Source organism: Halyomorpha halys, unplaced genomic scaffold, assembly GCF_000696795.3.
Source record: "Halyomorpha halys isolate HHAL.00 unplaced genomic scaffold, Hhal_1.1 Scaffold1460.1, whole genome shotgun sequence".
In the NCBI taxonomy this organism is placed as follows: domain Eukaryota; kingdom Metazoa; phylum Arthropoda; class Insecta; order Hemiptera; family Pentatomidae; genus Halyomorpha; species Halyomorpha halys.
This window is the reverse complement of record NW_027105776.1, coordinates 220,601-240,726: the sequence shown is the minus strand read 5'-3', so window position 1 is coordinate 240,726 and position 20,126 is coordinate 220,601. Positions and strand designations below refer to the sequence as shown.

The 20,126-nt window shown below is 28.5% G+C and overlaps 1 protein-coding gene across 3 annotated transcripts in view; it reads left to right on the top strand.

The window, feature by feature from the left end:
* The first annotated feature begins 206 nt into the window (after positions 1 to 206).
* Positions 207 to 20,126, top strand: part of LOC106689760 (protein Tob1) — a 228,671-nt gene continuing 208,751 nt past the window's right edge. For 2 of the 3 annotated variants that reach the window (XM_014434921.3, XM_067053503.1), the window contains exon 1: positions 207 to 447. Coding sequence is in view for 1 of the 3 variants with exons in the window: in XM_014434919.3 (XP_014290405.1) it covers positions 14,995 to 15,014 (20 nt within the window). In the remaining 2 variants the exon portion in view is untranslated. Of the gene's footprint in view, positions 448 to 14,931; positions 15,015 to 20,126 lie in introns of those variants that run through there. The other variant, XM_014434919.3, reaches the window with a different exon arrangement.

The following is a 20,126-nucleotide window of genomic DNA, read 5'->3' as shown; positions in this document are numbered from 1 at the left end:
GCAGGAAAGAACTGCAGCAGGGTGCACCCCGCCCAGTGGGCCCGGGGGGTAGCGAGGCTGTGACGTAGGAGGGTGGCAAGTCATAACTGTGTCAATTCGGGGGGTATTGAGCGGGGCCGCTGACGTCACGGCCGTGACGTTGCAATGACGTCGGCGCAGCTATATATACGACCCAGAGCCGCTCGCCGAGCTCACAGAGTAACCAGTCAGGGAGGAAGCCGCCGGTCGCCACGACATCTCAACTCCTCGCACCACAGACAACATATACACAAATCATTTTTTTTTTTTTATATTTGATAGCGTCGACATCAGTTTTTTTTTTCCTTTTAAAAAATCAGTTTGTAAAGTTCTGTACGGTAACGGTATTATTACAATTATTTTCAAGATACTACTGTCATCAAAAGACATCTGTCGCCGCTGAATCACTCCAAGATCTCCGAATCACTGGTAAGTCTTATTCGCTCCTTAAATTTTTATCTCAGTTGACAGCTGTCAACTGTCAGAATGCGCACGTGTAAATGCGCTTCAGGGTCGTCCTTGAAATCTATCTCCCGGTAATTTATGTTGTCATAAATCTCATTATGGGGAATTGTTTATTTTATAGCTTGCTTTTCGACTCGTTAAAATCTCTTTTTTGCTCATGGCATAAAATTGTTTTAAATGACTTATCATTACTTGTCATTTACGACGTCTTGTCTTCATTTTCCAATTATAATTCTATTTTTCATTTGTTTTGTTTTCTGATGGAACTGTATTCTTTCAGAAGAGTTAATGATTTAATTACACGAATTTTGTAATTAAGTTATTTTAATGTTTACATTTATCAAAATATTATATGGTCATTTTTTAATTTATTTTTTATTTGTAATATGACATTGTTTTATTTGTAATATGACATATTTTTTTAATAATGTTTACTCCAACCACAAGAATAATGGAGAATGCCTATAAATAGTTGACTTGATTGATTTGCATCCCCTCTCCAACCCCCACCCCTTAAGTCTTAGCACTCCTTGCTGTTACTTAATTTTAAGCTTATCAATTGTTTATCAAGGTTAAAAAAATTCAATTTACTTCTTATTTTCTTTTAAAAATAATATTGCATAAAAAGCAAATAGAAATATCTCAAAAATCACATATCCATAACAATATGTTTATAAACACTTTACTCATTTACAGTTATAGTATATACATCCATATGCATAATATAAGCGTACATGTTTTCAGGAACTGTTTTTCTCAGTTATTAGTGCTTCATGCGTATTTACATACAATAAAATGTCAATAATTAGTGTAATTAATGATATTTAATTATCAATTTTGATTTAGAAGTACAAGTGATCTGATTTTCTTATCTATTAACGATCAATAATGTAGTACCCCAAAGGTTCAATCGTTGAAACTCTCCTGGGTTTAGAAGATCGATTACAACTTACCAAATGTTATAGAATTAATCAAATTAATGCCTTTCAGTTATATATTTTCCTTAATAACTCATCTGATATGAATAGATACTTTTAAAATACATATATCCTGTATTTTTATCGGGCATATGTTTATGTTTACATTTGTATAAACAAACAGGTTCGCAACGGCTAACAATGGAACATTCCTGCCGGTCATGTTTGAAAAAGGACGACTTATGTAATGTAATTGTGAATTTCCTGCAGACACATGAATGACACAAGGTTGTCCCAATCTACCGCATCCCTTCCCCCACCAGTGGCTCATGGCTACCTAGCTCAGTTGTATAGTTTGCAAAAAAAATTCTTAGCATTGAAAAATACTGATGTAAAAAATATATATTGGTTTTATATATTTGTATGAAATATATTTTATTTTATTGTATGTATATCAAACCCCTATATCGTACATGAAATAGGGCGCTAGGAGATACCAGACCATCCTTACCATTGTTGTGTTTACACACTCACGTTGAACACGTCAATATATATTGTCGCAACATTGAGTGCATCAAATGGTTTATTTAGATACCATATTGAAAGCGACTACTAACTAATTTCAATTACGTAACCAATTATTGTTTAATGAGTATTAGATGAGTTAAATTACTTCGAAATAGTCAGGCCCATAAATCAATTATAAACCGATACGATTTCGTAAACGTTTTACTTTGTTTTCTACTTAACATATGGACGTGTATTTGGCTGGTAGGGAGTAATATGGAGGAGTGAGGTTAAAATCTAGGAATACAGATAGTTGACAGAAACATTAAAAATTCATAAACAGAAATTTTAAAAATTATGCATTGTTCTTTAATTAATAATCTAAGAATAAAGTAGCGATTGTTAGTAATTTGATCTTCTTATTTCACTGTTATGATAGGGAATGTAGTCAAAATATAAATCCATCTAGGTTTCCTAGAATACAGTAAAAAGAATGCTTGTTACTTTTTAGTGAGCTTTGGATCCAAAAAATTCTAGCGTTGAAAAATATCTATCTTAGTCTCCAATTTCTAAAATTTGAAAGTTCGGAATAAAATAAAGCTTAATAAAAAGTTCTTTTCCCATATTCTGAATATGGCATATATAAACTATAAATTATTTATCAAATTATGGATTTTGGTAGACTTGATTAGATTATTAAACAAAATAAAATGTATGACAGCAACTTTTCAGATAAAATCTTATTTTGTAGGTCAAATGAAAGTAAAAAAAAAAAAACTATGATTTAACACGAAACACAGTTACGGTGATTATTTAAGTATTGCACTCCAAATTAAAAAATAATTATGATTTTTAATTATAAAAATCGTATTTGTTTTTTATCTGAAATATAGTACTGTTTGTTGAAAATCATAATTTCCAACAAAAAGCAAATTTCAAAATCATAAAATACTTTAATTAAATGAAGATTTTAATTTTTTTAAATCAATGTAGTTTTTTTTATGCAGATTTTATAAAAGAAAATTTTAGTCAATATTTTTTTTTTGTTATTACACTATACGCTCTGTTAACTTATTCAAAGTAAAAAAGTATTTTAAACTTTCATGTATACTTTTAGCAAGTGTAGTACATATATTAAATTATCAATATAACAAATTATATTAAATACATATTGATAGTATGGTATATAAAAACTTACAACTATTCATTCATTTGATAGTATGAATGGAGTCTTTGGTATTACCGAGAAACTGATATACAATACAATGGAAGAGATAGAAGTAGGTTATTGGAGTATATTGAATAAAACTAAAAGCGTAATCTGATCGTTTTTTCTGTGCCCTTTATATCGATGGCTTACTTCACAATAAATTTTGGAAAACACAATTAAAGGTTCTTTCTTTTAAAAAAATTACAACTTTACATTTTTTTTTCTTTACTCTTTTACAGATTTTATACCTAAATCAGTTTAAAGAAAAAATCAATTGAAAAGTATTTTTTCTAAAAGATAAAACCTTTAATTGTATTTTTGTTGAAATTAGTAGAAATTTACTTAGAACCACTATGAAGCAAGCCTATATTATACATTATAATGATATAACAATAAAAAGTCAATATATCGTCGCAGAAGACATGATACCACATAACTAAAAAAAAATCACCGTTTATATTAGATGTAAATATTACTTCATCTGACTTCGAGAATTGTTAACGAAATATCTCTTCCAACAAGTATTAGTTTTTTTAAAGCCATATAACATTTTTCTTCTATCCTAGAGGTATTCACTGCTAAAACCAGGATATGACATAATATGAGTATGATCTGTAGTTTAACATGTTAAAGTGTGTTAAATGGAGTAATATTTCCTTTTTTTAGCATGTTAAAACGATATAACATTTAACATGGTCAAGAGCTTGTTAGTACGTTTGCTAAATGGAGAATGACGTCACGAAACAGACCAGCTGAGCTCTACTGTCGTTTTGGTAGGTTAATTGCTCGTAGTTCTTGTTATTTTTGTTTTTAAAACTCTAAAGTAATGAATAAAAATTATGAATCAATACATTTTTGAGGTTATAAACTTCCAAAAATTGAATATATTATATTCTATATTTCCTTTTTGTTTTACGTTTCAAGACTACTGTACCATATTCATGTACCTTAATAAACCTCATTTTTGTCAAACTTTTAATTTCACTAAGGAAATCATATCATCTACTAAAAACTTTTCAACCATATTTGTTTAATTTTTTTGATTTTCTTAGTGAAACGAAAAGTTTGACAAATATGAGGTTTATTAAGGTACAAAAATATGGGACGAAAAGTAGTCCCGAAACGTTGTAAAACAAAGAAGAAAATATTGAATAAAATATATTCAATTATTGGAAGTTTTTAACCTTAAAAAGTTTATTGAAATTGACTTGCCAGACTTCCTAAAAAGAAAATCCAAAAGTTATGAAATGTTTTGAAAGAATAGGTTTCGAAGTTGCCAAGAAAATCCGCTAGGAACTCCTGTGCATTTAACATATAACATATAATTATCCTATACTTGAAACTTTTAGCGAAATTACTATTGTATTTTTATATAAATTACTACATTATTTTTAAATTAAAAAAAATGTTAAGACCACATCATAAATATCCCGAATATTTACAACTTGAGCTGAAAAAATATTTGTTATAAATAAAACTATAACTAAATTGTCAGGGATATAATGTTTATTTATTAATGGAATTTTAGTCATACTTTTATTTATTATAATAATTTGTTCAAGCTTTTTTTTACAACAATATATATTCAAATACAAACATATATCTTTCATTGAAATATTTCCAAGACTGAAGTTGGTTGAATGGAGATAAAATATCCAACAATAGGAACTCAACAATGGCGTTCATTAGAGTGTTGCCGACATCAACGTCAACAAACAACGGAAAAGTGTGACCTTGCCCAAGGACGATTATTAAACAAACAAAAAGTAGGGCGTCAATAACAGCATTCAACGAGTCAATTTATCACCACGTGTAATAGTTTGTCAATTGTGTATAAAGTGTGTTTTAATGGCATTAAGGGGGTTCTATGACAGCTAAATTGTATGCTACTTCACTTAATGTTGTTTGGTAACGGCTTAGCGACATTATTTCCAATAATGGTCGATGTTAACAGAAAATAAATTGGTACACAGCAAGATGAATAATAATAATACAACAAGTATAAAAGTTCGATATTAAGATATTTGTCAATAAAGTTTGTAAAACATGTACTATAGACTTTAAAATAGATTAGGCGTTCCCTTATTTTAATATAACTATTATACTTTTTATGAGTATTGGTTGATTTTTTTTTATTCTAACAACATAATTTTATAAAAAATTCATAAAAGTAATATGGTATAAAATAGTAAAAAAAAAACTCTTTATTGCCATTTTTTCGCCTCATACTGCAGGGCAAAAAAAGCAGAAACAATTAAAATAATGTTACAAACTAAGAGAATACATAACTTGAAATAAAACTTAACTAATGTATGGTTAAAAATGCTTTAAAATATTTAAAAACTTATATAAAAATTAAAGAAAATAAAAAATAAGATATTAAGAAAAGTATAAATAAACAGAAATTGGAGTACTTTTTTAAAAATACTTATTATATTCCTCACACATAAAAACTGCCTAATATGCTGATAGATTATTGAATTTTTGTATAAATTATGTGTCTTTTTTTAAATTTTTGTTGATATATGCTGTATTTTTCTACATGTACATGTGATTCTACATCCAACTTTCTTCTTCTTCTACTCCATATTTTGTGTGGAATTTATCAATTATAGCTTAGAAATAAATAAAATTAATCCAAGCTAAAATATTATATTACACCAAAAATTTTTCATTTGTTTTACTCGGACTTTTCACAACTCCATATCCCCAAATCTGTACAATAAGCAGACCTCCTGCTGCATAAGATAACCGAAGCCAGACGTGGCCGCTTGGACCAGAAGCCTGCTGATACAAACACTATCAGGCGGAACTCCCCCAAGATATGATATTCTAGTTCCATAGCTGGACTATCTTCAGCACGCTAATGCTCCGATAGCCAAACCTTTGGACAATAACCCCACCCACATTATCGCCCAATTTTGAAATTTTATCTCAACTTACTGCTCAGTAACTCAAAGATAGTGTCAGGTAATAAATTTTATATATCGAATTAACATGGCTTAAGGGGCTTATGTTAAAACATGTTAAGTACATGCGTTTATTAGTTGACAACGATCCGACATTTACGAGTTTATTATACCTTACTGATAAATTGTTGCCTTGAAAGAAATATAAATGTCAAGTTAGGTCGAGATTACTAATCTCTTCGATATTAATAAAAAATAACAATGTTACGTTTCCGATCGAAAACGTTCCAAGACGGAGTTTTTCACTTTTTCACTTAAGGCATGACACTTCGTAATTAAAAAAAATAAATAAAAATTTAACAATGAAATTTTAATTCAATAAAAAACATTAATTGATAAGTATATTTGTTTAAAAGATTAATCAACTTGCGTCTATTAATGAACATTTTTATCTTGGATATATCAAATAAGGGTATTTGTTTATAACCAGATGAGCCATATATCGCCAATAATAATACTATTATTTATTTATTATGAGACTAGTCTCTTTAGAATAATATTACAGGCACTAGAGTTATTATTAGTACTTTAGAGTATAAAATAAAATTTACCCTAAATATTTACCAATAATAAGCAGAATAGGTCTGACGCCAAATTTGTTTAAACCTCTCACAGATGACGAAGCTAAAGTCACATCAGTGTTTAAATTTTTAAAAAGGCATCTGCTCCTTTCCAAATTATAGCATTTCTTCGATTTTTTTTATTTTATTATTATTATTATCCTGTATTATATATAATCTTTTCACTTTCTTGAGACTGGATATTATTGTTTAAATAAAATAAATAATATCCAATTTAAGCCTCAAAACGCTCTATATTGTTTTGAAAGTCCTACGTTTTGGCCATCCTGAAGTACAATCATAAGAATAAATTTACAACCACATCAATAACTTACAAACTTTTTGTAGGCTAATCTGCTCACGTCATCGATTTCAGTCAAAATTGCCCTTTTTTGTCACTTCATATTAACATTAAAATTTTTAATTACAATCAATGTACACTATTACACTTTGTTATCACAATATTTGTTTTTTGTTTTTTTTATATAACACAACAATATTTGATAACAAAGTTAAATAGTATAAATTTATTGTAATTAAAAGTTTTAATGTTAATATGAAGAGTGACAAAATAGGCTAATTTTTACTGAAATTGATGACCTTGGCAGATTAGCCTGCAAAAAGTTAATAAGTTATTGAAGTGGTGGTAAATTTATATTTTAGATTGTACTTGAAGATGGCTGAAACGTTGGACTTCCGAAATTAAGAAATAAAGGAAATAAAGAGTGCTTTGAGACTTCAATTGGATACAATTTATTTTATTTAAACAATTATCTTATATATTTTTTTAATTTTAATTTTTTTCAGTTTCTATTTTTTGAAGCATGCCTAATGTGTGTATCTTTATAATTATAATAATATATAGGCGTTGATGACCAAAATGTTTTACGCCTTTAAACAAGACCAAACAAAAAAATAAATAAAAAGTTAACATAAACTTGTAGAACATCATAAAACGTAGCTAAAATAATAATTTGGAGACGGAAAAAAAATAAACCACAATATTTAACAGAATATTTAAAAGAAAAAAAACAGTTAAAACAAAACCATATTGCATCTCATAAATCATAGTATGACTAACTTCGATTAATATAAATAAAAAAAAATAAACTAAATATAATTATTGGGAAAAACAATAAAATTGTTTATGTACATATTTATAAGTTTAAAAGAAGATTGAAATCATCAGAGGTAAAAAAATAAATAAACTAACAAATAATAATTAAAACTAAATAAATATTATAACAGTTTATTAGTTTTTTTTAACAGGTGATAATGGTGGGATAGGTAGAGGTGGTGTAAAGACATCCCTATCTATATATCTTTATTTCAAATCTATCTCTATTTCGATATATTAAAAAAATAAATTAAATTAGTCTATTCTATTAATTATGATATTTTTCTAACGTAGTACAATTTTTTTGAATATCTAATTTCCCCATAGTTGTAAACTTTCGAATGTATGTGAAATAGGTGAATCATTTCTTTTATTTTTATTATTTATAACTAATTATATTTTTTTCTTCTTCTTTTGTTGAGAAACCTCTTTAACAATTTTTCACAGCCTACTGTCATCAAATAATTGTTATAACTTGAACATCGATTCATCGTCATGAATCAAACAATAAATTTGTTTTTAATTAATTTTGGATGGTATATTGACATACCATTTTAGGTATTCATCATTATAATTAAATTAATTTTTTTAATTCTTTAAACCTTTAAATTCGTACAGCTAATACATTCACTGTCAAAACATGTGTAATTTCTTTCATAAAGTTTTATCCCTCGTAATGAAATGGTTAGCTTGAATCGGCCAGGTACAAATAACCTTATAGATGAAATATAATTATAAACAAAACCTTAGTTAGATGTGGAAAATTTTCCACTCGTCGTGTTTGTCGGAGAAAACTCCGTGGCGAGAAAAGGGCATCGATTGATGATCTATTTTGGGTCAGTTCATAAACAGCTCAGAGTTGAATATTTAAAATACTGCCAACAATATATTGATTCAGCTGCCAATAACTGCTATCTCCATTCTCAGCTTGTCTATATCTCACGTCTTTTATTTCCATGAAAGTCTCATTACTAATTCAAAGGGTTTTTTATTTCTTAATGATAGATAAAAATCGATTTTTTTCGCTTTTAGGGAAATAATCCATTAAGGTTCGAATTTTTTTTATATTTTCCTCATCTCTGTTGAATATTTATTTGTTCACTTTTCGAGAGATGGATCCAGAAATTGCCTTTAGGAGGTACTAAAAAATAAATAAATAAAACAGCAGGCTCATTGGCTGATACATCTTCCAGTTTTATGCTGATTCTACACTTTTGTCACTTGCCGCAAATCCAAGATTGTACAATGCTTGGTAAATAAAGAAAGCAACTAACCTAGTTATTCATACGCTTGTATAGTTCTTTAAAATTTTAATTACCTAGTACAATAATGTTTTCATGAATGTATAAGTTATATAACATAAAAATAAACTGTTAAAGTTAATCAATAAGATTTATAACGATTCATTTACACCGAATCGGTAGAATTTTAATTTTAAATATACAATCCCTGACAAGGGTTGATTATTGAATCAAAAAGTTCGGGAAATTCTTTAATTAATGAAGTTATCGAAATCAAAAACATTAATCTGTTGGCAGTTCTAAAACAATGTAAACTGAAAACAAACGTGTATATGCAGCACAAGTACCCTTTGATTTGGGATCATAAACCGACACCCGACGGGTCCACCGCAAATTGAGACCAACTTGTACCAGCCAATCCAAAAAACCCTTTCTTACGCTTGGGTATGCCGACTTTGACATTTTTTTACAAACGTGGCAAGACACCTTTACAGTTACGGCCACACAAATAAGAAATACTAATGTTTTATGAGGAATATAATTCATATTTCTGATGCCTGTAAATAAAAGCTGTTAAGAAAATGTTCAGGTACTTAATAACAACCTAAACATTGTAAGGTGCTGCTACAAATGTGTCAAACTATGCTAAGCTCGCGCATGTTGCTCTCAAATTAAAGCAAGTTTAACGTACTGTATAGAAGTTATTACATTCATTATCATAGGAGTATTAGTTTTCATGATATTGGTAAAAATAAATTAATGTCACGTTGTTGGGACAAAGTTTCATGTGAAAAATTTATATTTATTTGCGAAAATAAGTGTCCTTAACTACTTTATAGCACGATAATCTAGTTTTATTTTGAGTGCTGGCAGACATCTGTATGTCGAATGATTTCTGAGATATATTTTTCCATAAATCAAATATTTTGTCTGAACAACTAAAAATCAACATTTCGTAAATCTATTTTTTTAGAACTGCCAGCAGATTATTATTTGTGTTCTCTGTACTTTAATTAATTATTATTTTATGTATAAAAATATGTATTGCAAATACAATTTACAAAAGTTTTTATAAAATTAAAAAAAAAATTAGGTACATATGTTTTTCAAACATAAAACTAACTTCATATTCTCATTAACACTCCAAAAAATAATGATATGTAAATATCCCCCAAAAATTTATCTTTTTCTCACTTGGTGGATTGAATTTCATTGCAAATTTTTCGTTGATTGGTTATAGTACAAGCCCAAGAGGAGAAAAAAGGCAGTTGTTTCACTCCAATTACTGATTACTTTAATGAAAACTATGTATAATTACTAGTCAAAAGTCTTATGGTTCCTGAGGTATAGATTTCTCAAAATAAATTCACTTACTACTAAGCTTTCAGTGTATTTTTATGAAATGTTGCTTCTTAAAAAACTGTTTCTCGGTAACTATTGAACGTAAAGAATTCTATTATGGCTCATATTTTTGAAAATGTACCGTACTTTAAATGATGTTCTATTAGGTTTTTTTAGTCTTGTTGGTAGTTTTAAAGAAATAGAGCTCCGAATGAAAAATTAATTTTTTTAATGTTTCAAAACATTTTTTATTCCCCTACCCTATACTTGGCATACTCATCAGTTTTGACTTGTAACTATACACAATCAATAAGCAACTTGCGCATGCGCTTACAACAAAATTACAACTTTTCAATTATTTGCTCAAAAGAGAGAATCTTTAATTGTATTGTTTGGTTAAGTTAGTGGAAATGCATTTAGCTGAAGTAAGTCATTTTTATTATAGATTATAATTAAACCTATAAATTCAATTTAAAATAAATATGAAATTAGTTTTTGGCATTTCATTTAGCAACCGGTTCTGTCTGAGTCATTGAATTTACACTGCAATGATCATGGGAACTATCAAGGTTCAACAGGGCTATGCAACTATGGTGATGCTGCGAAATGATTACTTACCATATTGGAGTACTTCAACACGAGGTCGAAAACGTGTTAGGTACTATGGCACTATGGCACAATAGATAAGTACATGCTTACATGAGGTGTCGAGCAACGACTTATGCTCAGCTGTCCTTAGATATATTTGTTTCGTTGTTTTAAGAGACAAATAAAAGTTACACAATGTACTTTTTATTTACTTTTTTTTTTTAACGTACAATAGATGCAATCTATTTCCGCATTCCAAATTTAGAATGTACACAGTCTAGTATGTAAAACTTTCTATTGAGAATTATATAAATCATTTGAAGAAATTGACTTTAAAAACAGCTTATAGGTGTAGATTTTATTAATAATTTTAAAAATTAAAATTTTATATTTGTTTTGTTTAGCTTTTTAATCTGTTCATATCTGTTTTATAAAATTTTATTTATTAATTTATTTTAACGTATTTATATATTTTTTACATATATTTATTAGTTTTTTAACTTATGTGTTTATTTTTATTGTTTTACTGCTTTCATTATTTTATTTACTGATAATTTAGTTTAGTTTGCTTTGCATTTGTGTAATAGATTGAACACGTGTTACGTATATTATAGACAAAATAGCTTTGACAGGGTTGAGAAAAAAAATAGAAAGAATAAATAGGGAAAATTTAATACAACTTTATGTAAGAAGAAGGTGAAAAAAATGAAATATTTGAAATATATTGTATTTAGGTTATAGTTAGTTATATTATATTTTATTGTTCAAAAACAAAATTAGAAAAAAAATTATCTTTTTTAATCATGGAATGATAAGTATGCTGTAAGTTTTTGGTACTATTGCCGAATAAAGCATTTCTCTTTCCTAAAGACCCTTCATAAAAACATTATAGTTGTATGTGGTAATTCGGAAATTAAAGCACAATTATGAATGAATGAATGAATTACAATTAATTTTAGTTTGTAGGAAGATTGTCCGGGTAGTGGTCTAGGGATTTTCGAAAATACTTGTGTATTAGTAACCCACGTTCCGTCCCACTTTGCAAGATTTTATCAGGGCTGAATCCTGGAAGGACCAACCAAAATAAAAGGAAAATAAACCATTTTCCGTGCTTTATTTGCATATTTCTGTGCGCCGGGACCGCCATACGGACCAATGACCTATTGTCATAAAAGAAAATATTAAATCTATACCACTACAACCCATGAAGGGTCAGAGATGTAGTACTTTGTAATGATGTACTGTTACTAGATTTGTGCAAGGAGGTGATTTAGTCAGAATCGAGCTCGAACCCACCTTATGAGGCTGGGGATCCCGAACCCACAGTATTGACTCAATAGCAACAGGTAACAGATAATAATTATCTGCCTCAGCCGTATTCGAATCCGGGTCCTTGGAGTTTTTTTTTTCCTGTCCTATTGTCATATTGACAATTAATAATTTAATTATAAATGAACCTCACTAAAATAAGAAACCACAATAATGAAGTTGATCATAATAAATAATAATTTCATATTGGATGGTTTTAGTGAATTATATATTTCAGTGCTATCTTTTGAAATAATGATAATATATCTATTTAAACTAATTCTCACAGAATAATTTAAATATAAACAACATTTTTATAGTTATGACAAATTCATAAATTCTTCTTAGCCTATAAGTTAATATATTAGTCACTATTTTTATTCTTAGCTTTTATTGAATAAAGCACTTAAATCAAGATCCACGTATTATTACGTTGCAGCTGCAAATGTGGTAATTTGCATACGAAAAGAGTTTTGGACTATTTTTATGAATGCATATATGAATTTATTATTCCAAATATCTTTTCATCAGAATAACCTAAACTAATTGTAAAGCAATATTTCATCATTATCGTCAGTATAATGATAGGCTATTATTATATTGCTTTGTAATATATGATCTAAAAATGGTAAATCATATTTTCTAACTTATACTTTTTTAGAAAATGAATTTCTCTCGTAATATCCAGTTGTTCTATAAAAAAAAGTATTCGATCCATTGTTATTGTCTCTGCTGGTCCCTCATTGCGACATTCAAAGCTATTTTTCGCACCACTGAGAAAAAGTATCGAAAAAAAAAAGAAAGCTAGAAAAATGGGAGCAAATTCATTGTTATTTCATGCTTCTAAAGAATGTGCCTTACTTTAAACGGCTTACATATCTACATACATATAATACATATATAAACATTACATAAATTAAAATGGTATAAATTGTAGCCGTTTATTTTGTACCAGATGCTCTGTCAGAATTGAGCTTAGAACTATAAAATGTTCTTTACTTCTTTTCTGTCAATTTGTTATTAGTTTATAATTACTTAGAATTCTAACTAAATAAATAAAAATATCTATTATTACTTATGGAATATATAGTAAGGGAAAGTAATGATATTGTGCACTATTTCGAATTCCAGATTCACTCCAATTACTAATTACTTTTATGAAAACTATGTATAATTACTAGTCAAAATTGATGAGTCTGCCTAGTATAATGGGGGGAGGTATAAAAAAAAGGAGGCTATTTCAAAACGTTAAAAAATTAATTTTTCATTCAGAGCTCCTCAGTATGTGGAAACTACTACAACACAAGACAACATTATTGAATATCATTTAAGAAAGAGTAAATTAACTGAAATATGAGCCCTAATGGAACTGTTTCAATAGTTCCCAGGAAACTGTTTTTTTAAAGCAACATTCCATCGAAAAATGTACTGAAAATCAGTAGTTACTGGATTATTGTGGGAAATCTACATCTCAGAAACCATGGGACATATAGATGTCTACAAGTACTCAAATTAAAGCTAGTTTAATGTGCTATAAAGTAGATATAGTTTTTTTTTCCCGTAGGAGTAGTTGTTATAATATTTGCTAAAATATTAGCACATTTACTCTTAATTTAGGTTATCTAGTATTGTTGATAATTTCAAAGATATGGAGCTCCAAATGAAAACTAATTTTTTGTTAACTTTTAGAAACAGCCGCCATTTTTTATACCCTAAACTTGGCAAACTTACCCATTCTGACTAGAATTTATTCGTAATTTTCACTAAAGTAATCCAAAGTTGGTGTGAAATAACTGACCTTTTTCCACCGGGCTCTTCTACTAGATGCCACAGTAATTGTTTTAATGAAATAAACTCGATGGAAATGCTACTTTAAGAAATCGATTTTTCTCATTTTTTTTAAATATTCATAAAACGTTTCTAACGATTTTGAACGGTATATTAATGCACAATCAAGTGAATTGTTAATATCAGGTGTTATTCGCTGTGAAATATTACACGTTTAAATGGCAAAAGCATAATAGCCTGGTACACTTTGATAACGATGTTAGCTGTAATATTATAAATAAGGTAGAAAATTCATGATCAGAATGTTTTAAAAAATAATTTTAATCAATAAATCTTTGAGATTTGAGATTTACTTAGGCCATAAACGCCGAAATGTAGCAGTTACAAGAAAATGTGTGAGACTATATGGATATTTTTATATAACTGATAAACTAACCTTTCTCAAAAAATATATTTAATTATATATAAAACTTTAATTTCTGTGCAAAAAAGTTCAAGTTGGCATCCTCATCGGACCAGTTTGATTTTCTTAATTTGTGAAATTCATTTAAGATTATTGGAGTTTTGACCTCTGTGAAAGTAATCTGGTTATGTCAGGTACTACAATCGAGATTTCCTATTTTCTTCTATTTTTTTTCATCGCAACATCCGTCAACGACGCTCCTAACAATGGCGACTGAAAGGGAAAATCAGTGCGAGGAGCGCGGAAAAGAAGGGCGAATATGAGAAGAAAGAGGGAGTGATGGAGAAGTTTGAATGAAAGGGAGAGAGTATGGGGTGGAAAGTTAAAAGATAAAGAGCGCAGCGAGGATCAGCTGAAGAAGTGGGTCTGCCATGCGCGCTGGCTGGGCGTGCCCTCTAGGTCACACCGGATCGCTCCTCTTCGTCTTCAGTCTCAGTCCTTCCACCTCCCCATAAAGTACTCCTCGTCGTATTAGAATTTTATAACACTTTGTCTTGTCATCATGGAAAAAGACACTGAACTGTAAGTATCGCATCCATCAGCACCTCCATGGCTACATGCTACTTATGCACTTGTTATGCTGGTTTAGTATTAGAGGGAAGGGATAACTGATAACCTTCAAGTAAAATTATGAATTCTAAACGGGGGTCCAGTCATAAAGAAGTTTTTTATCACCCTCTTCTTCTTCCATTTAGAAATAATAGTTTTAATCAACTTATAAATTTTCTAATTTTTTGAAATCCGATGCATCTACAGCATTAGAGGAACCATCATAATGTTGAGCTTCATAGGCACTGTAGTTTTTAAATGCAATGATCAATAATTAAGGGAGTGAGGTTTCATTATATAAAAAGAGATAAAATAGGTTTTCATGGGAACTTGCACGTAATATTTGAAAATAAAACATGGATCAGTTCGCTGTATCTTTTCCAATACACGTCAAATTTAGATAATGTTAGTATTGTAGATAATTACATTATTTTTTAAAAGGTCCTAAAATGTTCCACGATATGCATTCTTTTGTTTTTCACTTTTTTTTTTAAGGTAGCTTTATTACAGATTTTTAGTTTAAGGGGAACCACAATTATTAACTGCAACTTTGGCATTTTCATTTTTGAGATTTAGTAATCAATAAACCCGTGAGAGGTTACAGCCATGTAAATTTTACTATACAGATATGTATCTAGTAATTCAAATATTCTGTATTAGAAGTATTAATGCAGAATATTTGATTATCTGTACGCCTATAGAAGCAGCGTCAACAACAGAACAGAGGCCATTCGATACGTTCAATATTTATTGGTTTACGCCGAATGAGGAAAATGCCAGTAAATGGTGTAGGAGGTATTTTTAAAAATTGCAACGTCTATTTTGTGTTGGAACGGTTATATTTTAATAAAAATTAACCGTTCCAACAAAGAACATACGTTGCAATTTGAAAGAAATGGCGAAAAAATACCCTTCGCCCATTATTGGCATTTTTGTCATTCGGCGCAGACCAATAAATATTGGATATATTGTATGACCTCTTTTCTCTTGTTGACGCTGCTTCTACAGGCCTATAGATGTTCAAATGTTTTACATTCATTCTTCCTTGTCTCCAAATAAAAGTAAATTATAATAATCATCATATATCCCCTGTATAATATGCACACTATCTAACGTTGTTTTAACAGCCTTTAAGTAACGTACGATTCAATGATAAGTCGTAAAAGCATTCATAAAAACATTTTAAAAAAACTGTTTGTAAAATTTAAAAACTTAAAATTTAAACCTGTTTAAAAAAAAAAAAAAAAAACGCCAACTTAACTATTGTACATACTTAAACATCTGGATTCAGAACTATCGATTTTTTTAAAAGTACAGTTATTTCATACTATTTTCATCTCTGATTTGTAAGTGTATTATTACTCAATTTATACAAAATTCACAATAAATGATAAATAAATCATAAAACATAAGTTGCAGTACGTGTAACATAAGTACGTGGCTACCTCAGGCGAAAAGGTTATCCTTCCAGAAGGTTTTTTGGAGGTAACTCAAGAACCATTGCCTTCTGAATAGCTTTTTTTAAATTTATAACCGATTCATTTAGTATACGGTTATATATTACGGGTTGACAATTTATTTATATTTTAAGGAAATGAAAAATTTGTATAATGAATCTGTTCCTTTCATATTTAATAGAATTTGCGAAGTATTCTAACAATGCAACAAGACTAATAAGCACTCGAAATAGTTTGTAATTGTGGAGAAAATTGAAAACTAGTGAATCTGAATTAGTAAATTAACAAATGACTTTGTGCTTTACCATAAAAAAAGTAAGTGCTTTGTTTTTCTTTGCTTGTTTATCTCCCCGCTGTTGGAAGATCAATAAAGTCCGCGAAGTATTGATCAACTAAGTATTACCCAACATTTCGCAAACTTATCCTAGCATAAACGTATTATTTCTTTGTACTATGTATATTATTCTTTAGAATAGTTCATTACATAATCATGTTTTCAACTAGAAAAAAAAACAGTTTATACGTAATTTACAAAACTTATGTATGTAACTTACATCGATTGAGTTACACTCTACTACGTAAGTACGTTAGGGCCATAACGCTATAGATCGTAATACATTTTACGCGTTGTTCTCTTTCCATTCGGATATACGTTTGTTAATAAATGATTTTCCCATTTCAGAGAAATCCTGTTGTGGATGTTTTAATACTTAAAGAGAACAAGATGCGAGTCGAAACCGGTGGATCAATAAAGCTCTTGTAAAATATCCCTTTGACCGTTCTGTCCCTCATTCAGGGGTTTTGGGGTCATTTCAATCTCAACTGATTTTAAATTTATATATATATTTAACTTTGAAGATAAAAATAATTCAATATACACTATTATTTTACACGTCACATACGTTTATGGTTTAAATTATTATTAATCTGACCATAGTAGAATTAATTTAAATTTATTTTTACATCATATAAGTCATAATTTTGCTGTTATGAATATTTGTTTTAGATATATTCATTATAGTATACGTTCCAATTAGAAATACTTGGAATATTCCTTTACTAATTGTGTTGAAGAAAAAACATTTCCTTATCGGTCTTTGATATGATTGAAGGAACTTCTACAGGTAATCCATTAAGGAAAAGAATACATTTTTTTATCCTAATCTTTTGAATAATTCATTAAGTATTTAACTGAATATAATATATTCATTCAATAATTATTGTAGATCCATATTTGGAAAGTAGTAATGTATACGGAAATTTGACTTTGTAATGTATTTTCGAATTGCCTAAGCTGTCACTAAAAATACTAGTAGCTAAAATAAATTTCTAACATAAAAATTTAATATTAGTTTTATGTATTTTAGGCCTACATATATTTTTTTTTAAATCAGACAATTCATAAAAATTTAGCATAACAATTAATAGTCTACTAATATACTACTAATAATACTAATATAAATAATAATTAATTAAAGGGAAAATTAATACTAAACCATATGTAGATTTATTATTTATCTATCGTTACCTATCCACTCTGTATTGAATTGAATGGCAACCTGTAGATAACAGTTCTGAAGATAAAGATTTTAAACACTACAAATAACGAATTTTTTTTCTAGAAAATAGTTATAATAATTTACAAAAGAATGTTAAATATCTTCAAAAAAAATAAAGGATAGAATTGACTTCTGGATGTAAGGCTGGGAATTTTAAATTATGAGGGTTTTTTTAATATATAATGCTTTTATAATTGATATTAAAAAAAATTAGATTAAAGTTGTTTATCAATAGATTATTCTTGTAAATAGTTGGCCGAAGTTTAGGTGTTGTGAAATAATTAAAAAGAAAAAGGTTGAGACGAAAAATATCTACTTTATTATTATTGAACCAGTGACAAACATCAAATCAATATAATTTAAACTGTATGAACATATCTACACATTGTCAACTTATTCAATTCTGAGTTGAGATGTAACAATAGATAAATAATTAATCCTCATTTGTTTTAGTATTAATATGCCCTATTTTTTAAATTAGTTAACTATTAATTGTTTAATTACATTTATATGAATAATATACTTTCATAAAATATATCTAAGTACACATATATATTCAATTAAGTTTTTTTAAGAGTAATTATATAGTCATATATATATATATTTTTTTTTTTTTTTCCTTCCCCGACAGAGGAAGCGTTTTTTTTTTAAAACAATTTGTGTATACACTGTGCAAAAAGCATATTAGAATGCATAATGTTATTACAATATTATTATAATGTTATTACCATATTATGTACAGTACAAAGAAAGAACATAAAACAAAACAAGAAGTCGTGACAGTTAATAAAAATAATAATAGTAATAAATAAAATACAACTGAGTTCAAAAAAATAAAATTAAAAAAATGATAATAAAATAGAAAAAGAGTAAAAAAAAAATTACATAACAGATGCTTCTTGAAATAATCTTTTATGCTTTTCTTTTTTTAAAGCGTCTATCAAACTAAAGTAAAAGTACATTTTTCTTAAAATTATAAAACACTATATTCTTTTTTAATTGGATAAAATTTTGACATTATGTACAAGAAGATAATAAATTAATAAAAAGAAAAGTGAGATTACAAAGAAGAACAAAAAGTGAAGTAACTATTTTAAAAAAAAATCATATATATAATATACACTATGTAGAACCCTTATTTATAGAGAAAACGCCATAAAAAATCATTTATTATTATAATTCCACATTCCCCAAAACGTAAGCTGTTTTCAGGTTTTCATAGCCTCTCCATTACCCCATTGAGGGCTTTAAGCGGCTAATTACTGCTTAGACTGATTCTCACTCCATTAGGGAGCGTCAATCAGACTTATTTATGAACCACTTCTTCTTGAAATTAATCAGAAGAGCAAGTGATAGCTGGTAATTAATCACTTTTCCTCCAGTTTCCAAGTACTTTCTTCAAGCCCATTTTTCAATCTTTTTTCTTTTTTTGTTCCGTATCGCGAGCAGTAAAAGGGCGGTATAGTGGCATTTGAAATAAAACTTTCATTTTCGTTTTCTTTTCTCGTTAACGAGGCTTTCCGATTTTAATGCAAATGAGCCCTAAATACCCCGACTCTTCTCGCCCTCATTACAACGCTAACAGTAACCGTCCCCTAGCCCGTTATTTGGCTTAGGCATTTGAAAACGTTTTGGCAACGGGTGCTAACTATATAAAAGTAACCTAAAAGAATATATAAATATTGGTTTAAATCGATAAATTCATCTAGGTTATTATCAATAATAATATAAAATATTATAATCCCTTTTTTTCCATTTATTTTTCCAGCCTTCACTTTACTGAAAAATATATATCTATAAACAAAAACATTAATCAATATAAATTCAGTAGTAACAAAAAAAGAGAATTAAATTTATGTAAAAATAAAATAAATTCGTTCCACTAGAACTTATGAAGGGTAAGGGGGTGCAGAACTTTGTGAGGAAGTACTGTTGCTAGAACAACGGTTGTGCAAAGAGGTGATTTGATCAGAATCTTGCTCGACAGCGGCTCCGTGGAGTTAGTAGCACAGTACATTACCACTGAGGCACGCATCACCTAAAAAAAAATATATGATAAATATATATTA